At 36.6% G+C, this 23963-nt stretch overlaps 1 protein-coding gene across 5 annotated transcripts in view; it reads right to left on the minus strand.

Annotated features, from left to right (window-relative positions):
* HERC2 (HECT and RLD domain containing E3 ubiquitin protein ligase 2) overlaps positions 1-23963 on the minus strand; it is a 253596-nt gene that overhangs the window by 154534 nt on the left and 75099 nt on the right. For all 5 annotated transcript variants that reach the window (XM_088024974.1, XM_088024976.1, XM_088024975.1 and 2 more), the window contains exons 13-17: positions 22878-23035; positions 22675-22788; positions 13014-13265; positions 6831-7024; positions 1349-1549 (exon numbers count right to left, since the gene is read on the minus strand). In XM_088024974.1, the coding sequence (XP_087881100.1) occupies positions 1349-1549; positions 6831-7024; positions 13014-13265; positions 22675-22788; positions 22878-23035 (919 nt within the window). The remainder of the gene's footprint in view (positions 1-1348; positions 1550-6830; positions 7025-13013; positions 13266-22674; positions 22789-22877; positions 23036-23963) is intronic.

The raw sequence follows: 23963 nt of genomic DNA on the forward strand, positions 1-23963 counted from the left end.
ACACACACACCCCACAAATCAGTGTGTCTTAGATCCAGTATAATAATAAACTACCTGACAATTTAAACACACAAAGTGGAAAGGGGAGTATAGGTTTAATGCAACCTATAACCCCTATGTTTTTCATGAAGAGAAGTACTGGTTAACACTTTGTGGAATTAAGAAATATTTAATTTTTTTGTAGCATAATTAATGTCCAGAAATCAATTTGAAAAGTTTAGGAACAATTAAAGGTACTTGAAAAGAAAAAACTTTTGGAAATTTTATCAAGAAATTCTCAAATTGGATGCTTTTTTAAGAATCAAGCTTTGTAAGTGAATTTTTAAAATGATACAACTAAAGCATAAGGACCTAGAAAGATGGAATAAAGCAACAGAAAAACTACGGCACCAGACAAATATGGGCCAAAAGGTCAGTCCATAGCACTGACCAGACAGCAACATTGCTACAAACCAGGGAAGCGACAAACAACTGGGTAGATTTATGAAAGGGACCACAATGGGCCTAATAAATGAGCTCTTAGAGAAGACTTTAGGGAAGAGAAGTACTCTCCAAACTTCTGTTAATTTGCTTAATGTAAGTAAACATTACATTCATCTATGTGCTTTTTAGAAACCAAGGCAAAAATGGGGAGAGAGCAGAGGAGGACATGACTAGGTACATACAAATCTTTGTATTATAAAGGGAAAAATTACTTTGTTAAGAAAAAACAGTCTCTTGACATTCAGTCATAGGATTTTTATTACCAAGAGAAATAGGATGACCAAAGATTTCAGCTATAGTTTTACAGAAAGAATAAATGAATGAATGAATGAATGCAAGAAAGAAAAAAAGAAAGAAATGAAAAATATTTTTTTAGCTTTTCTTATTTTGACTTTTAACCTTAACATTCCCTGTGACAAAGTGGAGGTACTACTGGAGGGAGCCCAAGCTTACTGAGTTGAACTTTCACACTCCAGAGGAGAGATTGGCTAGCACATCCAGCTGGTCTCTCAATTAGCTATTGCCTCACCCAGTTGTTTCCCCACACAGAAGAACAGTAAATTCAAGATTGACTCCATGATGAATACAAACAAGCTGATTATAGCAGAAATAACACAATCCATACACACACTTACCTGCATGCAGAGACTGACTTCCAGGATAAATTTAAGATAACTAGACTGATTTTTTTAAACCTCATACAAATTATACTCCATCATAATCTAAATAACCTAATCTAAGTAATCTAAATACTTTAAATACTTTAAAATTTTCATTAGCAGTTCACTGAACAGTATACATAAACATTATTACAAATACCTAAGACACTTACAAAGGGAGGGAGAGGAAAGGAAATCATTAATACCTGAAGTCGTAGAAGATTCAGGGTTGCCACAGCCATGCACTCTTTCTCTTGAGGTGGGGGCCAGTCAGCAGTGCCATCCATTCCCTCACTCACTTGCCGCAGTAGGAGGTCCAGCTGCTCAAAAGTCATTGAGCAGATGTCTACCACAAATGGGACACGGAGGCCAATGGACCACTCAGAACAAGATGACCAAGCAAAACTCTAGGGACGAATCATAAGAACCTAAAATGAATCTACACATTCAGCTCTTGGTCTGTTTCACAGGAGAGATTCACCGTTATGAATTACAAAGATGCCTTAAATTATTACTTACTCATCCCTCTATATTGTCCCAAATGCACATGTACTTTCATGGTTGTCTAGTTCATACACTATCAGTTTCCAATTTTCTTTCTCATTTTAGGACCCAATCTCATTGTACCACAAATAAAAAGATAAAAAGTTTAAAATCTTTTCACTCTCAAAATTAATGATACACATTAATCAGGCAGTGAGGATCATAATCCACTTGAACAGCTACAAGTAACTGTAAGTAAATAATAAAAGATTAGGTATATTTAATCTGTAGAGCAACAGCTAAAAAACTACACAAAGAGACAATAAGTTAAAATGGAATACTAAAAATTATTCAAATAACCCAAAAGAAGTCAGGAAAAGATAAAGGAATAAAAGAGAGCAAGCAAAAAACAATGTTAGAAATAAATCCAACTTATAGATAATTACATTATATTTAAATGGTCTAACCATACAAACAAAAAGTAGAAGTTGTCAGGATATATGAAAATCAAAACCTAACTATATGGTATCAACAAGAAATCTACCTTAAATAGAAAGATTAAAAAAGGCTAAGTAAAGGGATAGAAAACAGCTATATTAATATCAGACAAAGTAAACTTCAGAGGAAGGAAATTACCAGGGCTAAAGAGAGACATTATATATGATAAATGGGTCAATTCACCAAGAAGACAGAACAATGTTGAACAATATGCATTTAACTATAAAACACATGGCAGTAAAAACTGATAGAAATAAAAGAAATAGATAAATCCAAAAACATAGTTGAAGATAACAAAACTACCCTCCTAATAACACAGACCAGAGACAGAAAATCAGTAAAAATTAAAAGAAATGAACAAAACCATCAATGAACTAGAACAAATTGACATTTATAGACCACTCGGCAATAGCAGAATAGTCATATTTAGAATATTTAATCATAAAATTATCTAAAAGAACTGAAATCATATTTTCTCTGAACATAATAAAATTAAACTAGAAATCAACAACAGAAAGTAGACATCAATAAAAACTAGATGAAAATAACTAGAAAAATCTCAAAACACTTGAAAATTAAACAGGTTTCTACATTCCAATTAAAATGGTAAAATATTGATTCTAAGTAGACTGCAAAGAGTTAAGTATGTATATGATAAATCCTACAGCAACCATTAAAAAAAAAACTATATAAAAAATAGTCAAATTCAAAATAAGTTAAGTGGAACACTAAAAAAAGTTCATATACTCCAAAACAGGCAGGAAAAGCACCAGAGAGAAACAAATAATAGAAAACAAACAAAAGCCTAACAACAAAATGGAAGACCTAAATCTATATATGTCAAAAATTACAGTAAATATACCAATTAAAAGACAGATTGGCTCAAGAATTTTTTTAAAAATGCACCTATACATGTACCCAAGAAACTCACTCTATACTTATACACTGAAAATGCTGATAAATGAAATCAAAGAAGATGTAAGTAAATGCTTAGACATACCATTTTCACTGACTGGAAGACTATATATAGCAAAACTGCCAATTCTCCACAAACTGGTAAGAGGTTGAACACAATTCCTATTAAAGTCCAAGCAAGATATTTTTGCCAATATAGACAAGACTATTCTAAACATTATATGGAAAAGCAAAGGAACTAGAATATAGACTTCTTATATAGCTACAGTAAATAAGACCTATGATACTGGCAAATTCCCATGAAAATATCTTATTTCAATTTAAAAATTTTCAAGTAAAAGGATGGAAAAACTACAGCATGCAAACACTAATTAAATGAAAAGTAAAGTACCTACATTAAAATCAGAGAAAAGAGACTTCATAGCAAAGAACAGCAAGGATAAAGAACAATTGCATAACGATAGAAGGGTCAATTCACCAAGATGACAAACCTAAAGGCAAACCTAAATCCGTACACATCTTAAAAAAAAAAAAAGAGCTTCAAAATACATAAAAAATGGACAGACCCATCCTAAAATTTATATGGAATCTCAAGTGACCCCAAATAAACAAAATAATCTTGAAACAGAGAACAAAATTAGAAGACTCAAAATTCCTATTTCAAAACTTACTACAAAACTACAGTAATCAAAACAGTATGGTACTAGCATAAAGTACCAATAAAATACTGGTTTACAGACCAATTAAACAGAATGGAGAGCCCAGAAATAAGCTCTTGCCTAGTACAGTAAAATGATTTTTGACAAGTACCAAGACCATTCAATGCGGAAAGAACTTCTACAAATGGTGCTGGGAAAACTGCAAAACAATCAAATTGGATTCTTACCTTACACCATATACAAAAAGTAACTCAGAATGGATCAAAGACCAAAACATAAAAGTTAAAACTAAAGCTATTAGAAGAAAACACTGGATAAAATCTACATGACAATGGATTTCTTGGATATATGACACCAGAAGCATAGGCAACATATGAAAAAATAAAGTGGACTTACTCAAAATTAAAACTTGTGTGCATCAAAGGACACTATTTCATTCAACAGAATGAAAAGACAAGCAGAGAATGGGAAAAAAATAGTTGTAAATCATATTACCTGCCACAACATATCAAGAACTCCTCAATAAGGAAAGGAAAAAAAAAAAAAACCACAATTCAAAAAGGGGCAAAGGACTTAACAGAGACATTTCTCCAAAGAAGATATACAAATGGTCAATAAGCACATGAAAAGATGCTCATAGCTTTTCTATAGGAAGTGCAAATCAAAACCACAGTCCGATACCACTTTGCACCCAGTAGAATGGCTTCAAACAAACAAAGGCAGAAAATAACTAGTGTGAACAAAAATGTGGAGAAATCGAAACCCTTGTGCCTATCTGGTGGGAATGTAAAAATCATGCAGCTGCTGTGGAAAACAGTTTGACAGTTCCTCAAATTCCTCATAATTAGCATATGATCCAGTGATTCTACTTCTAGATATATACTCAAAAACACTGAAAGTAGGGACTCAAATAAACATTTGTACACTAATATTCATAGCAGTATTATTCACAACAGCCAAAAGATACAAATAACTCATGTGTCCATCGAAGGAGGAATAAATGAACAAAATGTGGGATATACATATAATGGAATATTATTAATTCTTTAGAAAGAATAAAATCCTGAAACATGCTACAAATGGATCAACCTTGAAAACGTTATGCTAAATTAAACAAGCCAGACACAAAAGGTCAAATATTATATGATTCCATTTATAAGAGGTATCTTGAAAAGGCAAATTCACAGAAACAGAAAGTAAATTTGAGGTTACTAGGGACCATGGGGAGGAGAAATGGAGAGTAATTGTTTAATGGATACAGTTTCTGTTTAGGATGATGAAAAAGTTCTGGAGACAGATAGCAGTGATAGTTTTACAATCTCATGAATATACTTAATGCCACTGTTCAGTCAACCATAATTTTTTAATGACCAAAAGCACTGCTATTAAAAAAAACTGATAGAACTGAAAAAAGACATGGAGAAATACATAATTATACTTGGATATACCAACACTACCCTCCCAGAAAGAAATAGAACAAGCAGACAGAAAATCAGCAAGGATGTAGAAAAGAATACCATCAATGAACTGGATTTAATTGACATTTATAGAACACTTCACCCAACAACAGCAAAATACATCAACAATAAAATACACAACTCTTTTCAATAAACACACTGAACATTCACTTAATAAGAGAATATATCCTAAGACCTAAAATAAATCTGAACAAATCTAGAAGAACTGAAATCATATAGTCTGTTCTCTAACAACAATAAAATTAAACTAGAAATCAGTAACAGAATGGTAACAGAACAATCTTCAAACACTTTGAAATTAAATGACACAATAATCCATAGGTCACAGAGCAATTTTCGAGAGAAATTAAAAGAGTATTTTGAACTGAACAAAAATGAAAATACATCAAAACAATGGTGCAATTAATGTGGGTACAATTAAAGCACTGCTTAGAAGGAAATTTATAGCATCAAATGCTTAAATATTACAAAAGAAGAAGGGTCTAAAATTAACCTAAGCTTCCTCCTGAAGAAACTAAAAAAAGAGCAAAATGAACCCAAAGCAAGCTGAAGGGCGAAAAAAATAACAAAGACAAGAGAATAAACCAATGAAATAGAAAGCAAAAAACAAGGGGAAAATGAAATTAAAATCTAGTTCTTTAAAAAGATCAATAAAATGGATAAACCTCTAGGCGAAAAACTGGCAAAAGAAAAAAAGAAGAAAATTACCAAAACAATATTACTGCAGACCCCAAAGACTTTGAAAGATTAGTAAATGAATACTAAGGAAAACTTTATACACAAAAATCAGACAACTTAGAAGAAATGGAACAACTCCTTGAGTTGTTTGTTTACAAACCAGGAAAATCCACTCAAGAAAAAAAAACTCGAAATAGTTCTGTATCTCCCAAAGAAATAATTTTTTACTTAAAAATCTTTTGAGAAAGAAATCTCCTGGCTTAGATGGATTCACAAAAAAACATTTAAAGAAGAAATAACACTAATTCTACACAATCCCTTCTAGAAAACAAAAGAGAAAGGAACACTTGTCAACACTTTTTATGAGGCAGTTTGACCCTGATAAATGATAGACATACAGTATAAAACCACAAAAAAAAAAACCCACAAACCAATTATCTCCTATGACCATCAGCAGAAAAATCCTCAACAATGTAATTAGCAAATCAAATAAAGCAATATATAAGAAAGAATAATATACCATAACCAAGCGGGATTTATCTCAGTAATGCAAGGTCTGGTCAATATTTGAAAAATAATTAATATATTCTACCATATAAACAGACTAAAGAAGGAAAACTACATGATCATATCATTTGAGAAGAAAAGAAGCATTTGACAAAATTTAGCATCTATTCAGTATTAGAAAAAATTTTCAAAAAAGTAGGAGTTAAAGGAAACTTTCTTAATCTGATAAAGCATCTACTAAAAAAATCCTACAGTTAACATCCTAGCTAATGGTGAAAAGACTAGAAAAATGCTTTCCCGCTACAATCAGGAACAAGGATGTGCCCTCTCACCACTCTTCAGCATCATACTGAATACAACTACAGGATATAAGGACAACAAACACAAGTCAGTGGTATTTCTACATACTAGCAATGAAGACATGAAGCCAAAATTTCACAAAATATCTAACCAAACTAACTACTCAGTACCTGAGCAGGTCCACAGGCAATTCCAACTATGTGTTTGGTATCCAGTCCTGGCAGTGCAGCGGGTTCTGGCTTGGTCACACGCAAGGTGTCAAAGTGCTGGCACTGGTCGTTGCTCCCCCAGCTATGGACCTCGCTGTCCTCAGTCAGAGCCAGGCAGTGGGTGGAGCCTGCAGCCACATCAATTACCTTCTTCCCTAGGAGGAAAGAGTGATACAATACAGCTTCACACCTGACTTCTGCTTAGGTCATTCAGGTCAGGAGGTAGTTAATGTCAACTTCTAAAGAATAATTCATTGCTTTCATATTATGCATAATTCCTCTGCTTCATGTATGTTATTAAAACTGTTACGTTTTACTAGCTATAATTTATTAAGACCTATAGCCTGAAAATTAAATAATACTAAGGTATGAAAAGGATCTTTTCCTTACCTTAGTATGAAAAAAGTTACTTTTTTCTCCTTATTCAGATTTTCATTCAGAAGGAGACAAATGTATTTTAATAAATTAAATCATATTCTCCTGTCCCAAGTATAATCACACAAAGTGTATTCTTTTTGCCTCAATGAGACTTTATATTTTTAGAATATTTTTAGGTTCACAGCAAAATTGAGGAAAAGGCACAGAGATTTCCCATATACTCCCCACCCCAACACATGCATAGCCTCGCCCATTATCAATTATTCGCTTTTTTTTTTTTTTTTGCATGTGAATGTCTACTTGTTCCAAAACCATTTGTTGAAAAAGCTACCTTTGCTTCATTGTACTGCCTTGGCTCCCTTGTCAAAGATCAATTAGCTATACTTATGTGGGTCTATTTCTCAGCTACTTCGTTCCAATGATCTATTTGTCTATACTTTAGTCAATGTCATACTTTCTTGATTACCGTAGCTTTATATTAAGTCTTGAAGTTGGGTAGTGTCAGTCCTCCAACCTGCCCTTTTCCTTCAATACTGTGTTAGCTATTATAGGTCTTTTGCCTCTCCACATTTTTTTTTAGAGATTTTATTTATTTATTTGACAGAGAGAGACACAGCAAGAGAGGGAACACAAGCAGGCGGAGTGGGAGAGGGAGAGGCAGAGGCTTCCCGCGCATCAGGGAGCCCAACGCGGGGCTCGATCCCAGGACCCTGGGATCATGACCTGGGCCGAAGGCAGACGCTTAATGACTGAGCCACCCAGGTGCCCCACCTCTCCACATTTAGAATCGGTTTGTCTTGCATTAAATGTATAGATCAAGATAGAAAGAAATGACAGTATTCATTCTTCCTACCCATGAACACAGAATATCTCTCAATTTATTAGTTCTCCTTTGATTTCATTCATCAGTTTTGTAATTTTCCTCACATAGGTCTTGTATTTATTTTGTTAGAGTTATACCTATATATTTCACTTTTTTAATACTAAGTAAATGGTATTTTGTTTTTATTTCAAATTCCACTTCTTAGTTGCTGGTATATAGGAACTAAGGTATATACCAAGTGACTTTGGTATTTTAACTTTGTATCCTGCAACTTTGCTATAATCATTTATTACTTCCAGACTTTTTGTTGATCCTTTCAGATTTTCTACATAAACATTCATGTCATCTGTGAACAAAGATAGTTTTATTTCTTCCTTCTCAATCTGTATACCTTTAATATCCTTTTGCTGTTTTGTTGCATTAGCTAGAACTTCCAGTATGATTTTGAAAAGAAATGGTGAGATGAGACATCTTTTCCTTGTACTTTATTTTAGTGGGAAAGCTTCAAGTTTCTCACCATTAAGTATGATGTTAGCTGTAGGATTTTTATAGATTTTCTTTATCAAGTTAATGACGTTCTCTCCATTCCTAGTTTGCTGAAAGTTTTTATCATGGACGGGTATTGGATTTTATCAAATGCTTTTTCTGCATCGATTAATATGATCATGTGATTTTTCTTGTTACTCTCTTGATTTGATGGATTACATTAATTGGTTTTTTAAATGTTGAACTAGCCAACATTGCGTATGTAGAATAAATTCAACTTGGTGGTGATGTTTAACTCTTTCTATATATTGTTGAATTTGATTTGCTGATATTTTGTTGAGGGTTTTTGCATCTATATTCATGAGACATGTTGGTCTGTAATTTTCTTTTCTAATAATATTTTTGTCTGGCTTTGGTATTAGGGTAATGCTGGCCTCGTAGAATGAATTAAGAAGTATTCCCTTTGCTTCCAGCCTCTGAAAGAGCTTATAGAGAATTGGTATAATTTCTTCCTTAAATATTTGGCAGAATTCACCAGTAAACCCATCTGGGCTTCATGCTTTCTGTTTCGGAAAGTTATTAATTATTGACTTAATTTCTTTAAGAGATATAAGCCTATTCAGTTTGTCTATTTCTTCTTATATAAATTTTGACAAATTGTGGCTTTTAAAGAAATGGTTCATTTCATCAAAGTTACCAAATTTGCAGGCATAGAGTTGTTCTTAGTATTCCTTTATCATCTTTACAATGTTAATAGGATCTATAGTGATGTCTTCTCTTTCATTTCTCATATTAGTAATTTGTGTCCTGTTTTCCTTTTTTCTTAGCCTAGTTAAAGTATATTGATTTTTTTAATCTTCTCAAAAAACCAGCTTTTGGTTTCCTTGATCTTCTCTATTGATTTTCTGTTTTCAATTTCATTGGTTTCTTCTCTAATTCTCATTATTTCTTTCCTTCTTCTTATTTTGGATTCAATTTGCTCTCCTATATCTAGTTTCCTAAGGTGGAAACTTAGACTATGGATATTTTTTTAACATCCATAACCACAGATAATTACAATTTTTTTTTCTTGTGATGAGAGCTTTTAAGATCTGTTCTCTTGGCAACTTTCAAATATGCTATAAAGTGTTAACAGCTACAGTCACCATGCTGTATATTATATCCACAGGACTTATTTCACAACTAGAAGTTTGTACCTTTTGACCACCTTCACCCACTTTACCCACCCCCCGCAACTCCCACCTCTGGCAACCACCAATCTATTCTCTGCATCTATGAGTTTGGTGAGGGTTTTGAGGTTTTTGTTTTTTTTTTTAGATTCCACAAATAAGTAGGATTATACAGTGTCTGTCTCTCTCTGACCTGTTTATTTAGCATAATGCCCTCAGGGTCCATCCATGTTAACACAAACGGAAGAATTACCTTCTTTTTTATGGCTGAATAATATTCCATCATATGTATATACTACATTTTCTTTATCTACACATCTACCAATGGGACACTTAGGTTGTTTCCATATCTTGGTTATTGTGAATAATGCTGCAATGAACATGAGGATGCAGATACCTTTTTGAGTTCACATATTTACTTCCTTCAGATAAACACCCAGAAGTGGAATTGCAGGTTCATATGGTAGTTCTTTTTTGTGACGCCTCCTTACTGTTTTCCACAGTGGCTGTACCAATTCACATTCCCACCAACACTGCACAAGGGTTTCTTTTTCTCCATATCCTCACCAACACTTGTACTTCTTATCTTTTTGATAATAGCCATTCAAATAGGTATGAAGTGTTCTCTCACCTGTAGTTTTGATTTGCATTTCCCTGATGATTAATGATATTGAGCACACACCTTTTTCATGTACCTGTTGGCCAACCATAACTCATCTTTGGAAAAATGTCTACTCAGATACTCTGCCTAATTTTTAATCAAATTGGTTATGGGGTACGCTTTTTGTTTTACTACTGAATTTTAAGAATCCTTTATATATTTTGGATATTAACCCCTTATCAGATATATGATTTACAAATATTTTCTCCCATTCTATATTCTATAGGTTGCCTTTACATTTTAGTGGGGTTTTTTTGTTGGTTTTTTTTTTGAGAGAAAGTGAGTGTGCCAGGGAGTGGGGGGGGGGGGGCAGAGGGAGAGAGGGAGGCAGACGGAGAATCTTAATGAGGCTCCATGCCCTGCACAGAGTCCAATGTGGGGCTCAGTCTCACAACCCTAAAATCATAACCTAAGCCAGTATCAAGTGTCAGACGTTTAACCAACTGAGCCACCCAGGCACCCCATCTTTACATTTTATTACTGGTTTTCTTTCCTATACACAAAGATTACTTACTTTAGATTTTTCTTCTTTTCTAACATATGCCTTCTAATTTCCTTCTAAGCACTGCTTTCACTGCATCCCACAAATTTTGGTAAGTTGTTCTCATATTCATTTAGTTCAAAATATTTCAAAATTTCTTTTAAGACTTTTGTTTGACCATGTGTTATTTGGAAGTTTGTTGTTTAATCTCCCTGCATTTGGGGATTTTCCAACTATCTTTCTGTTACAATTTTTAGTTTAATTCTCTTGCAGTCTGAAAACAGACACAGTTTGATCTCTCTTCTTTTAAATATGTTAACATGTGCTTTATAGTCCAGATTGTGGGCTATCTTCATTAAGAAAGTTTTCTAAAACAAAATTTTTTCTCCAAAGTGAAATGATACAAATATGTTTTTCCTATTTAAATGGTATTAAGGTATTGTATTTTTGCTTAATAGTAAATCTAACATGACCAACACAAGGGATATTTTCAGAAATGTCAACATAAAAAATAATTCAGCTACAAAATTCTACCTGAGTAAGGAAAACAATTCTATCTTGAGCCTATCATACGTTGACATAGTGATGGCCAAAATGACTGTACCATCAATCATTTAAATGCTTTCACAGTAAGCTATCTCTGTATCTAATAAATGGAGCTGAGGAAGCAGATTTCCTTTACTAAGTGAAAAAAATATATAAACAAGAAGGCTAACAAAATTCAAACACAGCTCCATAACATACAACCAACTGTATTACCCTACAACTTACCTCAGAAACTTAGAAAATAATAAATACCATAATACCTTCTTGTCATCAAGGTATTAATATGCTTTAAAGATTTTATTGATTATTTAGTTTTAGAGAGAGAGGGAGAAAGCACATGCATGTGCGAGCAGGGAGAGGAGGAGAGGGAGAGAGAGAATCTCAAGCAGACTCCATGCCAAGCACAGAGCTTAATGCGGGGCTCCATCTCATGACCCTGAGATCACATCGTGAGCCAAAACCAAGAGTCAGATGCTTAACCAACTGAGCCACCCAGGCACCTCAAGGTATATGTTTTAAAATAATAATGACAGGGAAAGAAACAAGCAAGTCCCATGTAAAAGTCTCAATTCCAAACTCCCTTGACAAAAAAGCAAAAACACAAAGTAGAATCTAGCTCAGGGATTCAACAAACCATCCCTCATGCAAACACAGGCCAAGGACTGTTTTTGTGAATAAAGTTGTATTATAACACAGCCAGGCCCATTTGTTTACATATTGCTATGGCTCCTTTTGGACTACAACAGCAGAAAAGAGTAGTTGAGACATACAATATATGGTACTCAAACCTAAAATACTTACAGTCTACTCCTTTAAAAAACAGTCTGCCCATCCCCTTTAGCACTACAGGCCACCTGATACACCTATCACTAACCTCTCCCACACTTCAGAAGGCATCTGCAAAGCACACCTACATGCCTTGGCTCCCATTCTATCTAGAATGCATGCTGGATGCCCTTGAAATCAAACAAGCAGGACTTACCCATCAAGGATAAGTTCAAGTGAGAACACTCCAAGGACCCAATCCTATCTCCCACTACATTCCCACAGCACCGTGCATATCTGTCATCTTAGCAATGTCTACACTATAAGTATCAGTAACCTCACCAACAGAAATTCATCCCACTAAGGTCGTATTACTCAATGATGAAAAGATGCCTGCCACAAAAAAGACTTACCAATACTAGTAAAACTGAATGAGTTTCAAATGAAATCTGGTGAGAATAATTCTACACCATTTTTTTTTAAAGATTTTATTTATTTATTCAGGAGAGACAGAGAGAGAGAGGCAGAGGAGGGGGGAAGAAGCAGGCTCTCCACAGAGCAGGGAACCCGATGTGAGACTTGATCCCAGGACCCCGGGCTCATGACCTGAACTGAAGGCAGACACTTAACCAACTGAGCCACCGAGGTGCCCTACAGTGCTTTTTAATAAAGACAAACTACTTTCCATTATTATCTATACCTATGAAAATGTGAGTAAAAGCCTTCTAATGATAAGTCATTCATGAAATATTAGGTTAAAAAAAAAACCTGCAAACTTTAAAAGATTACTGAAGAAAAAGCTTCAAAGAGTTTTAAAAGTTTACATTTTACTCACCTTGCAAGCCTTCCAAGAGTTTGGGATAACGAACATGTTCTTCTGTTCCATGCCCAAGTCTCTGGTTGTCACCTTTTCCCCATGAATAAACTTGGCCATCTTTCGTCAAAGCAATAGAAAATTGACTTCCACATCGAACCTTCACGACATCCAAGTCTTGAAGCTTCTCAATAAGCTTTGGTGTTTTGCAGCCATCACTACCACCTCTGCCCAATTTCCCATAGTCACCATCTCCCCAAGACCACACCTGACCTAAAAAAACACAAATATATTTAAGTAAAAATAACTGTATATCTTAATGCAACTTTTAGATGGCTCAAATACTCAATATAACCCATAACAAACCTACACCATTAATATATTTAGTTAACACTATACAGGTGACTAGTGGCCAAATGAAATCTAGTTTATACTTCAGGTTGATATAGAAGCAATTAAAAAAAGGATAGCTGGGTTTTCTTTTTGTTTTAGCTAAAAGAATAATGAAGTCCTGACCCGTACTAGTTTGGGCTCAACAACTGGGTTCAGTTCAATCAAGTAGTGAACATAGAACAAAAACTCCACTGCCTCCATAAAATACCGTAACTTGGCCCACCACAAGAAGTTGCAGCTCCCTGACCACTGTCTCTCAGGTCTGTCTGCACACTGTTCCTGTCATGCTCACCACAAGTTAACTGCATGACAGCATCTTTTTCCAATAATATTTGTTAGTATAATCTAGTTAAATATTACATAAAGGGATAAAACAAATTACAAAAGTGTGGTTGCATTCTTTTTACTTTGATAACTAAGCTAAAAACTTCGCAAAAATGCAATAAATGTGAATTATTGAAAAAAAAATACCTGGTAAAACCTACAGAAGATGAGAAAAGAAATGAGAAGATATGTAAAAGAAGAAATTAGATTGCTCCATAAGTGACTAAGTTCCCATTCTATTTTAAATAATCAGATGGTAAGTATATTTTTAGGCTTTGTGGGCAATGTGGTCTCTGTCACAACTATCCAAGTGTTCCCGTCACAGGAAAGCAGCCACAGACAATACGTAAGCAAGGTGGCATTCCAATACAAGTCTATTTGTGAAAACAGCCAATTCCTGATCAAAAATTATAGATGATACACTAGTGGGTGGTCAATGACATAAACACACAAATGCTCAATGCAGCAAACCCATACACAAACATCAGAGAATGTGTATAAAGAATGTGTATACACTAATATGCTTTGCAAAATGCCTGTTGTTCACATAGCCCAGCTGGCAATTCCCACTTTCTCCAATGTTTTCAGTGACTATCACCCCAGAACCAGACCTTACAGGTCAGGATGCTTCTACTATACCAATCGTCTCAAAAAACACAGTTATGTAGCAGGAACATTTCCCTATATGACCAAATACCAATGTGAGGTAAAAAGCATGCATAGTTTCCAATCACAGCAATTTAGTCAAAACTTCAAACAGCTTTACCTTCATAGCAGTCTCACACAAAGAATTCAGGAACAAACCCTAATAAGACACTTATTCAAGAAAAGACTTTCTGGCTAAGAGGTTTATAAAATCTATTAATCACTCAACTATGGACACTTAAAAACAACAAGATGTCAAATTGAAAGCTTCATGCCAGAAGAGAACTTTAAGATGACTGATGAGACCCATCTTTTCTCTAAGACTTACAGTAGCAGAAGATGCCTCTATGTCTATCCCTTCAGGGGGCGGGGGGGCCTATGTGGACATGAAGATGCCTGAAATATTCTTTCTCCTCTCACTAAAGAAATCCCCAGGGAGGGGAGTTAAGATGGTAGAGGAGTAGGGGACCCTAAGTTTGTCTGGTCCCTGGAATTCAGCTAGATAGTTATCAAATCATTCTGAACACCTGTGAAAAGAGGAGATCTGAGAAAAGAAACACTGCAATTCTACAAATAGAAAAGCAATCGCTTTTTGGAAGGTAGGAAGTGCCGAGACTTGGCATCCAGGGTGATATATCTGAGGAAATTGCAGAGAGGACTGCCTATTTAAGGAGGCTACTGCAAAGTATTATAAGCAGCAGGACGCAAAATCGGAATTTTATGAGTTTGCTACAGTGGGGGACATCACTGGATTAAAGGTGCTCAGGTGGCAAAGCAGGGTGGAATCCCAGGTGGGACAGCATGGTCTCAGGATCCCGGGGGCCACAAGAAGAATGGGAGTGCCTGAGTGCGGCAGAGTTCTCAGGCATTGGAGCGGGGAAGCCGAATGAAAACAGCAAGTCTAGGTGCCAGCTTTTGGCTCTGTGTTGCTGTAAATTGTAAACTGCGAACTGCTGCATGGTTGCACAACCACTCTCCGGGCAGGGTCTAGGCAAAAGGCAGAAGCTCGGCAAGACACCCCACAAGCTCCCAGGAGGAACAGCATGGGTCCACGTCTCATGAGTCCATAAAAGTTTGTGGAAACCTGAAACTCCGGCATATGCCTGAGATAAAAACAGTCAGTCACAGGCTGAGTGAACACAGAGTTCAGACAAAAAACAGGGAGACAGAGTGATTGACTGCTTTTCTGTGAGGACTCACTAAAGAGTGAGGGACACCAACTTTCAGCTCCAGGGATAAAGATCCGGGCACCACTATTTTCATCCCGCCATCAGTGCTGAAAGCCTTCAAGGAGCAAATCAGTGCCACACAGTGCAATCCAGAGCCACTTACACTGAGCCCAGCAACCTGGCAAGGGAGGCTTAGTTCCACCAGGGCAAGGGCACCTGAGAATTGATCAACAGACCCCCCCACCGAAAGACCAGCAGGAACAACTGGAGAGCACCAAGTTTACAGATGATAGAGAACTGCAAAACTTCAGCTCTTGGGGAATACAGTATATAGCATTTGTGGGGTTTTTTTCTATTTTAGTCTTCCAGTTTTATTTTCATTCACCTAATTTTCTTATTTTTTCAATTCTTTTATTCTTTCTTTTTTCTTTATGTTCGTCACCATACACTATATCATTAGTTTTTGATGTAGTGTTCCATGATTCATTATTTGTGTATAACACCCAGTGCTCATTACAGCACGTGCCCTCCTTAATACCCATCACCCGGCTACCCCAACCACCCTCGCCCCTCTCAAACCCTCAGTTTGTTTCTCAGAGTCCACAGTCTCTCATGGTTCATCTCTCCCTCTGATTTCCCCCCTTCATTTTTCCCTTCCTTCTCCTAATGTCCTCCATGCTATTCCTTATGTTCCACAAATAAGTGAAACCATATGATAATTGTCTTTCTCTGCTTCACTTATTTCACTTAGCATAATCTCCTCCAGTCCCATCCATGTTGATGCAAATGGTGGGTATTCATCCTTTCCGATGGGTGAGTAATATTCCATTGTATATATGGACCACATCTTCTTTATCCATTGCCCTTCAACAGATGAATGGGTAATTTTTATTTTTATACATGTTTTACATATATATATAAATATTTGTATACATATAATTTTTGGTTTACTTTCACTGTATTTTATTTTATACACACACACACACACACACACACACACACACACACACAAAATTATCTTTCTTTGCTATTCTGGGATATAGTTTCTCTTAACAAACAGACCAAAATACACCCAGGATCCAGCTTATTGTTTCGCTCTGTTTTACTTCTTGTTTGATTTTTTGTTATTTTTTTTTAATTTTATTGATTTATTCATAAGAGACAGAGAGAGAGACGCAGAGGGAGAAGCAGGCTCCCTACCGAGCAGGGAGCCCGATGCGGCACTCGATCCCAGGACCCTGGGATCATGACCTGAGCCGAAGGCAGACGCTTAACCATCTGAGCCACCCAGGCACCCTGATTTTTTCTTATTTTGTTTTGTTTTTTTATGTTGTTATTTTTGTTTATTCTCTCATTTTCTTCTATTCTTTTCTCAACATAATGATGAAATGGAGACACTCACCCCAAAAGAAAGAAGAGGAGGTAATAATCACTGCCAGGGATTTAATCAATAACAGATATAAGTAAGATGTCTGAACTAGAATTTAAAACCATTATAAAGATACTGGCTAGGCTTGAAAAAAGCAAAGAAGACAGTAGAGAATCCCTGTATAAATAAAAAATTAAAATCTAATGAGGCCGAAATTAAAAATGCTATTACTGAGATATAGTCACAAACAGAGGCTCCAAAGTGAGGATAAAGAAGGCAGAAGAGCGAGTCAGACAGAAGAAAAAATGATGCAAAATAAGGAACCTGAGAAGGGGGAAGAAAAACAACTACAGGACCATGAAGGGAAATTTCAAGAACTCAAACACTATAAAGCAAAATAATATCCAGATAATAGGGAGTCCCAGAAGATGGGACGGGGAGGGGAAGAACGTTCATTTTGACAAAGTATAGCTGAGTACTTCCCTAATTTAGGGAAGGAAACAGGCATTCAAGTCCAGGAGGCCCAGAAAATCCCCTCAAGATCAATAAAAATAGGTCAACATCTCAACATATAATAGTGAAGCTAACAAATTTCAGAGACAATGAGAAAATTATAGAAGCAGCTCAGGACAAGAGGTCCTGGACCTACAAAGGTAGACACATCAGGCTGGCAGCAGACCTGTCCACAGAGACCTGGCAGGCCAGAAAGGACTGACATGATATATTCAATGTGCATGCTAAATGGGAAAAATATGCAGCCAAGAATACTTTACCCAGCAAGGCTGTCATTCAGAATACAAGGACAGATAAAGAGTTTCCAGGACAAACAGAAACAAAAGGAATTTGTGAACACTAAACCAGCCCTACAAGAAATATTAAAGGGGATCCTTTGAGCAAAGAGAGAACCCAAAAGTAACAAAGGCCAGAAAGGAACAGAGACGATATACAGAAACAGCAACTTTACAGGTAATACAATGGCACTAAATTCATATCCTACAGTAATTACTCTGAATGTAAAATGACTAATTGCTCCAATCAAAAGACATAAGGTATCAGAATGGATTAAAAAAACAAGACCCATCGATGTGCTGTCTATAAGAGACTCATTTTAAACCCAAAGACACATCCAAATTGAAAGTGAGGGGGTGTAAAATCATTTACCATGCTAATGAACATCAAAAGAAAGCTGGAGTAGCCATCCTTATTTCATACAAACTAGATTTTAAACCAAAGACTGTAATAAGAGATGAGGAAGGACACTGATTCATAATAAAAGGGTCTATGCAACAAGAAGACCCAACAATTGTAAATATTTATACTCCTAATTTGGGAGCAGGCAAATACATAAACCAATTAATAACAAAACTAAAGAAACACTTTCATAATAATACAATAATAGTAAGGGACTTAACACCCCACTCACAGAGATGGAAAGATGATCTAAGCAGAAGATCAACAAAGAAACAAGTGGCTTTGAATGACACACTGGACCGGATGGATTTAACAAAAATATTCAGAACATTTCATCCTAAAGCAACAGAATACACATTCCTCTAGAGTGCACATGGAACATTCTCCAGAATAGATCACATACTGGGTCTCAGCTGGAATCAGAAGACTGAGATTATACCATGCATATTTTCAGACCACATGCTTTTAAAACTTGAACTCAATCACAAGAGGAAATTTGGAAGGAACACAGATACATGGAGGTTAAAGAGCATCCTACTAAAGAATGAATGGGACAACCAGGAAACTAAAAAACAGTAAAATAATACATGGAAGCAAATGAAAATGAAAACACAACAGTTCACATACTCTGGGATGCAACATCCTAAGAGGGAAGTATATAGCAATACAGGCCTTTTTCAAGAAAAGTATTACACACAATCTAACGTTACCCTAAAGGAGCTGGAAAAAGAACAGCAAATAAAGCCTAAATCCAGCAGGAGAAGAAAAATAGTAAGATTAGAGCAGAAATCAATGAAATATAAATCAAAAACAGTAGAAGAAATCAGTGAAACTAGGAGCTGGTTCTTTGAAAGAACTAGTAAGATCGATAAACCCCTAGACAGATATGTCAATAAGAGAAAGTACCCAAATAATAAAATCATAAATGAAAGAGGAGAGATCACAACCAACACCAAAGAAATACAATTGTAGGAGCATATCAAGAGCAACTATATGCCAACAAATTTGGCAATCTGGAAGAAATGGATGCACTCCTAAACATAAAAACCAAAACTGAAACAGGAAGAAATAGAAAACCTGAACACACCTGTAACCAAGAAAGAAACTGAAGCAGTAATCAAAAATCTCCCAACAAACAGGAGTTCAGGTCCAGGTGGCCTCACAACAGAATTCTACCAATCATTTAAAGAAGAATTAATACCTATTCTTCTGAAGCTGATTAAAAAATAGAAATGGAAAGAAAACGTCTAAACTCATTCTATGAGGCCAGCATTACCTTGATCCGAAAACCAAAAACCCCACCAAAAAGGAGAATTATGAACCAATATCCCTGATGAACATGGATGCAAAAATTCTCAACAAGATACTAGCTAATAGGATCCAACAATACATCAAAAGGCTATTCACCAGGACCATGTGGGATTTATTCCTGGGCTGCAAGGGTGGTTCAACATCCACAAATCAATTTGATACACCACATCAATAAATAAAAGGAGAACCATACGATCCTCTCAACTGACGCAGAAAAACCGTATGATGAAATACAGCATCCTTTCTCAATTAAAACTCTCTGCAGTGTAGGGATAGAGAGAACATACCTCAATATCATAAAAGCCATCTATGAAAAGCCCACAGAGAGTATCATTCTCAATGGGGAAAAATTGACACCTTTCCCCTAATGTCAGGAACATGACGGGGATGTTCACTCTCACCACTCCTGTTCAACATAGTGCTGGAAGTCCTAGCCACAGCAATCAGACAACAAAAAGAAATAAAAGGCATCCAAATCAGCAAAGAAGTCAAACTCTCACTCTTCACAGATGACATGACACTCTATGTAGAAAACACAAAAGACTCCACCCAAAAACTGCTAGAACTGATACAGAAATTCAGCAAAGTGGCAGGATATAAAATCAATGCACAGAAGCCAGTTGCATTTCTATACACTAACAATGAAGCAGAAGAAAGAGAAATCAAGGACTCAATCCCATTTATAATTGCACCAAAAACCATAAGATACCTAGGAATAACCCTAACCAAAGAGGTAAAGGATCTGTGCTCTGAAAACTATAGAACACTCACGAAAGAAATTGAGGAAGATGCAAAGAAATGGAGAAACATTCCATGCTCATGGATTGGAAGAACAAATATGGTTAAAATGTCCATGCTATCTAAAAGCAATCTACACATTTCATGCCATCCTTATCAAAATATTATCATCAGCATATTTCACAGAGCTGGAACAAACAATCCTAAACCTTGTATGGAACCAGAAAAGACCCCAAATAGCCAAAGGAATGTTGAAAAAGAAAACCAAAGCTGGAGGCATTACAAATCCAGACTTCAAGCTGTATTACAAAGCTGTAATCAGGGCGCCTGGGTGGCTCAGATGGTTAAGCATCTGCCTTCGGCTCAGGTCATGATCCCAGGGTCCTGGGATCAAGTTCCGCATCGGGCTCCCTGCTCCTTGGAAGCCTGCTTCTCCCTCTGCCTCTCTCTCGCTCTCTCTCTTCTCTGTCTCTCATGAATAAATAAATAAAATATTTAAAAAAAAAAAACAAAGCTATAATCATCAAAACAGTATTGTACTAACACAAAAACAGACACATAGATCAGTGGAACAGAGTAGAAAACCCAGAATTAGACCCTCAACTCTATGGTCAACTAATCTCTGACAAAGCAGGAAAGAATATCCAATGGAAGAAGTCAGTCTCTTCAACAAATGGTGTTGGGAAAATTAGCCACATGCAGAAGAATGAAACTGGACCACTGTCTTACAGCATACACAAAAATAAGCTCAAAATGGATGAAAGACCTAAATGTGAGACAGGAATCTATCAAAATCCTAGAGAACACAGGCAGCAACGTCTTTGACCTTGGCCTTGGCAAGTTCTTGCTAGACACGTGTCCAAAGGCAAGAGAACCAAAAGCAAAAATGAACTATTGAGACTTCATCGGGATAAAAAGTTTTTGCACAGCAAAGGAAACAGCTGACAAAACTAAAAGGCAACCTACAGAATCGGAGAAGATATCTGCAAATGTCTTATCAGATAAAGGACTAGTATCCAAAATCTGTAACTTATCAAACTCAACACCCAAAGAACAAATAATCCAACCAAGAAATGGGCAGAAGACATGAACAAACATTTCTCCAAAGAAGACATACAAATGGCCAACAGACACATGAAAAAACACTTAATATCACTTGGCATCAGGGAAATACAGATCAAAACCACCAATGAGAGACCACCTCACACCAGTCAGAATGGCTAAAATTAACAACTCAGGAAACAACAGATGTTGTTGAGGATACAGAAAAAGGGGAATTCTTTTACACTTCCTGTGGGAATGCAACCTGGTACAGCCAGTGTGGAAAACAGTATGGAGGTTCCTCAAAAAGTTAAAAATAGAGCTACCCTACAATCCACAGTACTAGGTATTTATCCAGAGGATACAAACATAGTCATTGGAAGGGGCACATGCACCCCAATGTTTATAGCAGCAACATCCACAATAGCCAAACTATGGAAAGAGCCCATATGTCCATCAAGAGATGAATGGATAAAGAAGATGTGGATATATATGCAATGGAATATTACTCCACCATCAAAAAGAATAAAATCTTGCCATTTGCAATGATGTGGATGGTACTTGAGGGTATTATGTTAATGCAAAACAAGTTAGTCAGAGAAGGATAAATATCAGATTATTTCCCTCATATGCGGAATTTAAGAAACAGATGAATACAAGAAAAAATAAGAAATCGGAGATGGAGACAAACCACAAAAGACTCTTAACTAGAGGAAACTGAGGGTTGCTGGGGGGAAGGGGGGATGGAGTAACTGGGTGATGGGCATTAAGGAGGGCACTTGATGTAATGAGCTCTGCATGTTATATGCAACTGATGAATTGCTAAGTTCTACCACTGAAACAAATAAATAAATAATTTTTTAAAAAAAGAAAGTAATCCCCAGAATTAAGTCAGTTCCCAATGTGCCATTCAACTTCTGCAGGAGGGCAGACAGAGAGGCTCCCCAGCTGATTCTGACAGACCCTCACAATTCTGAAGACAGACCCTCACAATATTAACAAATAGTTTTTTAAAAATCAGTAAGATTCTAACCATCAAACCTGCTAAACGTACCCTCAAAGGAAAAGCAAAATGAGTACAATCTCAGTAATGAACACAAATACAAAAGTGAAATTAAAAACAAGCCAACAATGTAACATTATACTAGAATCCACATAGCCTAAGCAGTGTTCTAAGTTACCACAGAGAATCAAGGGTAGCTGAACATGAGGAAATATAATAACTAGAAACAATTCAGAATGTCAATTATTCCACTGTAACTCATTTTTTTATTAAAAAATGAAATGCCCAGATAGGGAGGATACAGCTGTTAACTAGCTCTCTGCATGTGGGTAACAGATGTTAGAAGTCCTGTAACTTCTTAACCTCTGCCACAGACCCTGAGGTGCACACCACTTAAAGATGGACAAAGGGGCAGCCACATGAGGTGCACTCACTCCCTCAAAGAAAGCGGCACTCCTCATCCTGAGGACCTGCTCGGGCAGCATAAGCACTGCGTACCATTCTCTGTCACGGCCAGGGTTTGAGCATCCCCGCTCCCGCATGCCACATCAATGACCTTCAATCCTTTAAGCCCAGCTACCAGCATTGGGATGGCCTCATCTTCACTGGAGCCTTCAAACAGATAGGACAATCGTTACTGTAAGATCCTCAAAAGAGGCAACCTCCCACCGCATGCTCGAGCTGGCTCAGAGCAAATGTACCGTGGCCTAGTCGGCCGTAGTTCCCTCGGCCCCAGGTATATAGCTCCCCCTCGGCAGTGATGGCCGCACTATATGTGCTTCCACATGCGATGTGCACCACATGCTTCCCAGCCTGTTTTCCAGAGAAAGCAGATATCACCTTAGGCTCTTCCAGAGGCCTGTGGAGAGAAGGGAAACAAATGTGAATGTCCTTCTATGCATGTCCTATTAGTGTTAGCAAAGAAAATAACTATCTGAATCAACCATCAGAGTGCCAAGACAGTTTGGCCTTTCAGGCGCCTTATGAAATAATAAAGGAACATAGAATTCAAACACCCAACACTTCCACGATTGATCGTTTATTGGGCACCTAATGCCAAGCATGGCATCCGGCAGGAATATCAAAACAGGTCTGTTAAAGACTCGTACAATCAAGTCTAGAGCAGCTTTGTTCATAGTGGTCCAAAACAGTGACCCATCCATAGACAGACCACTTAGCAACAGGGACAAAGCAACTACTGACACATGCAACAACTTGGCTGAAGCTCAGGAACTCTGCTAAGTAAAAGAGCCAGGAACAAAATACCACATAGTGATAGAGGGCAGATCAGGAACTGGAAGCAGAGAGCAGGGTTTGACTGCAAAGGGGTCCAAAGACAGTAGCAGGGGCATCAGAAATGTTCTCTCAGTTGTGGTGGTTCCCCAACTGCATGCATTTGCTGAAACCCATCAAATTGTACTAACAATTGGATTTGTAAACCTCATACCGGTGGTTAAAATTTACACATTTGTTAAATAAATGAGGAAGGAATGAAGGAGCAAGGTTACTAATCACACTCCAAACTATATTTTACAAATAAAAATAGGAGGCAATAAGGATTAATTAGGGAGAAATCTTAGTAGATGGCTCTTCACTTTCAAAACCAGCAAAATGCCCTATGCTTATAATCCAGCATATGTATACTATGATTGGTAACACCCAACTCTACCCTCTCCAAAGACATGGTTTACTGACTTTGTGACCCACTATTCTGCAAAATAAATAAATGCACACAAAAGCATGGGCACATATAGGCACAGGGAGAGCTGAACAACCCTACTCTGATA

This window comes from Eumetopias jubatus, unplaced genomic scaffold, assembly GCF_037043125.1.
Source record: "Eumetopias jubatus isolate StellerSeaLion01/CBP00866 unplaced genomic scaffold, mEumJub1_p1.0 scaffold_7, whole genome shotgun sequence".
Classification (NCBI taxonomy): Eukaryota; Metazoa; Chordata; class Mammalia; order Carnivora; family Otariidae; genus Eumetopias; species Eumetopias jubatus.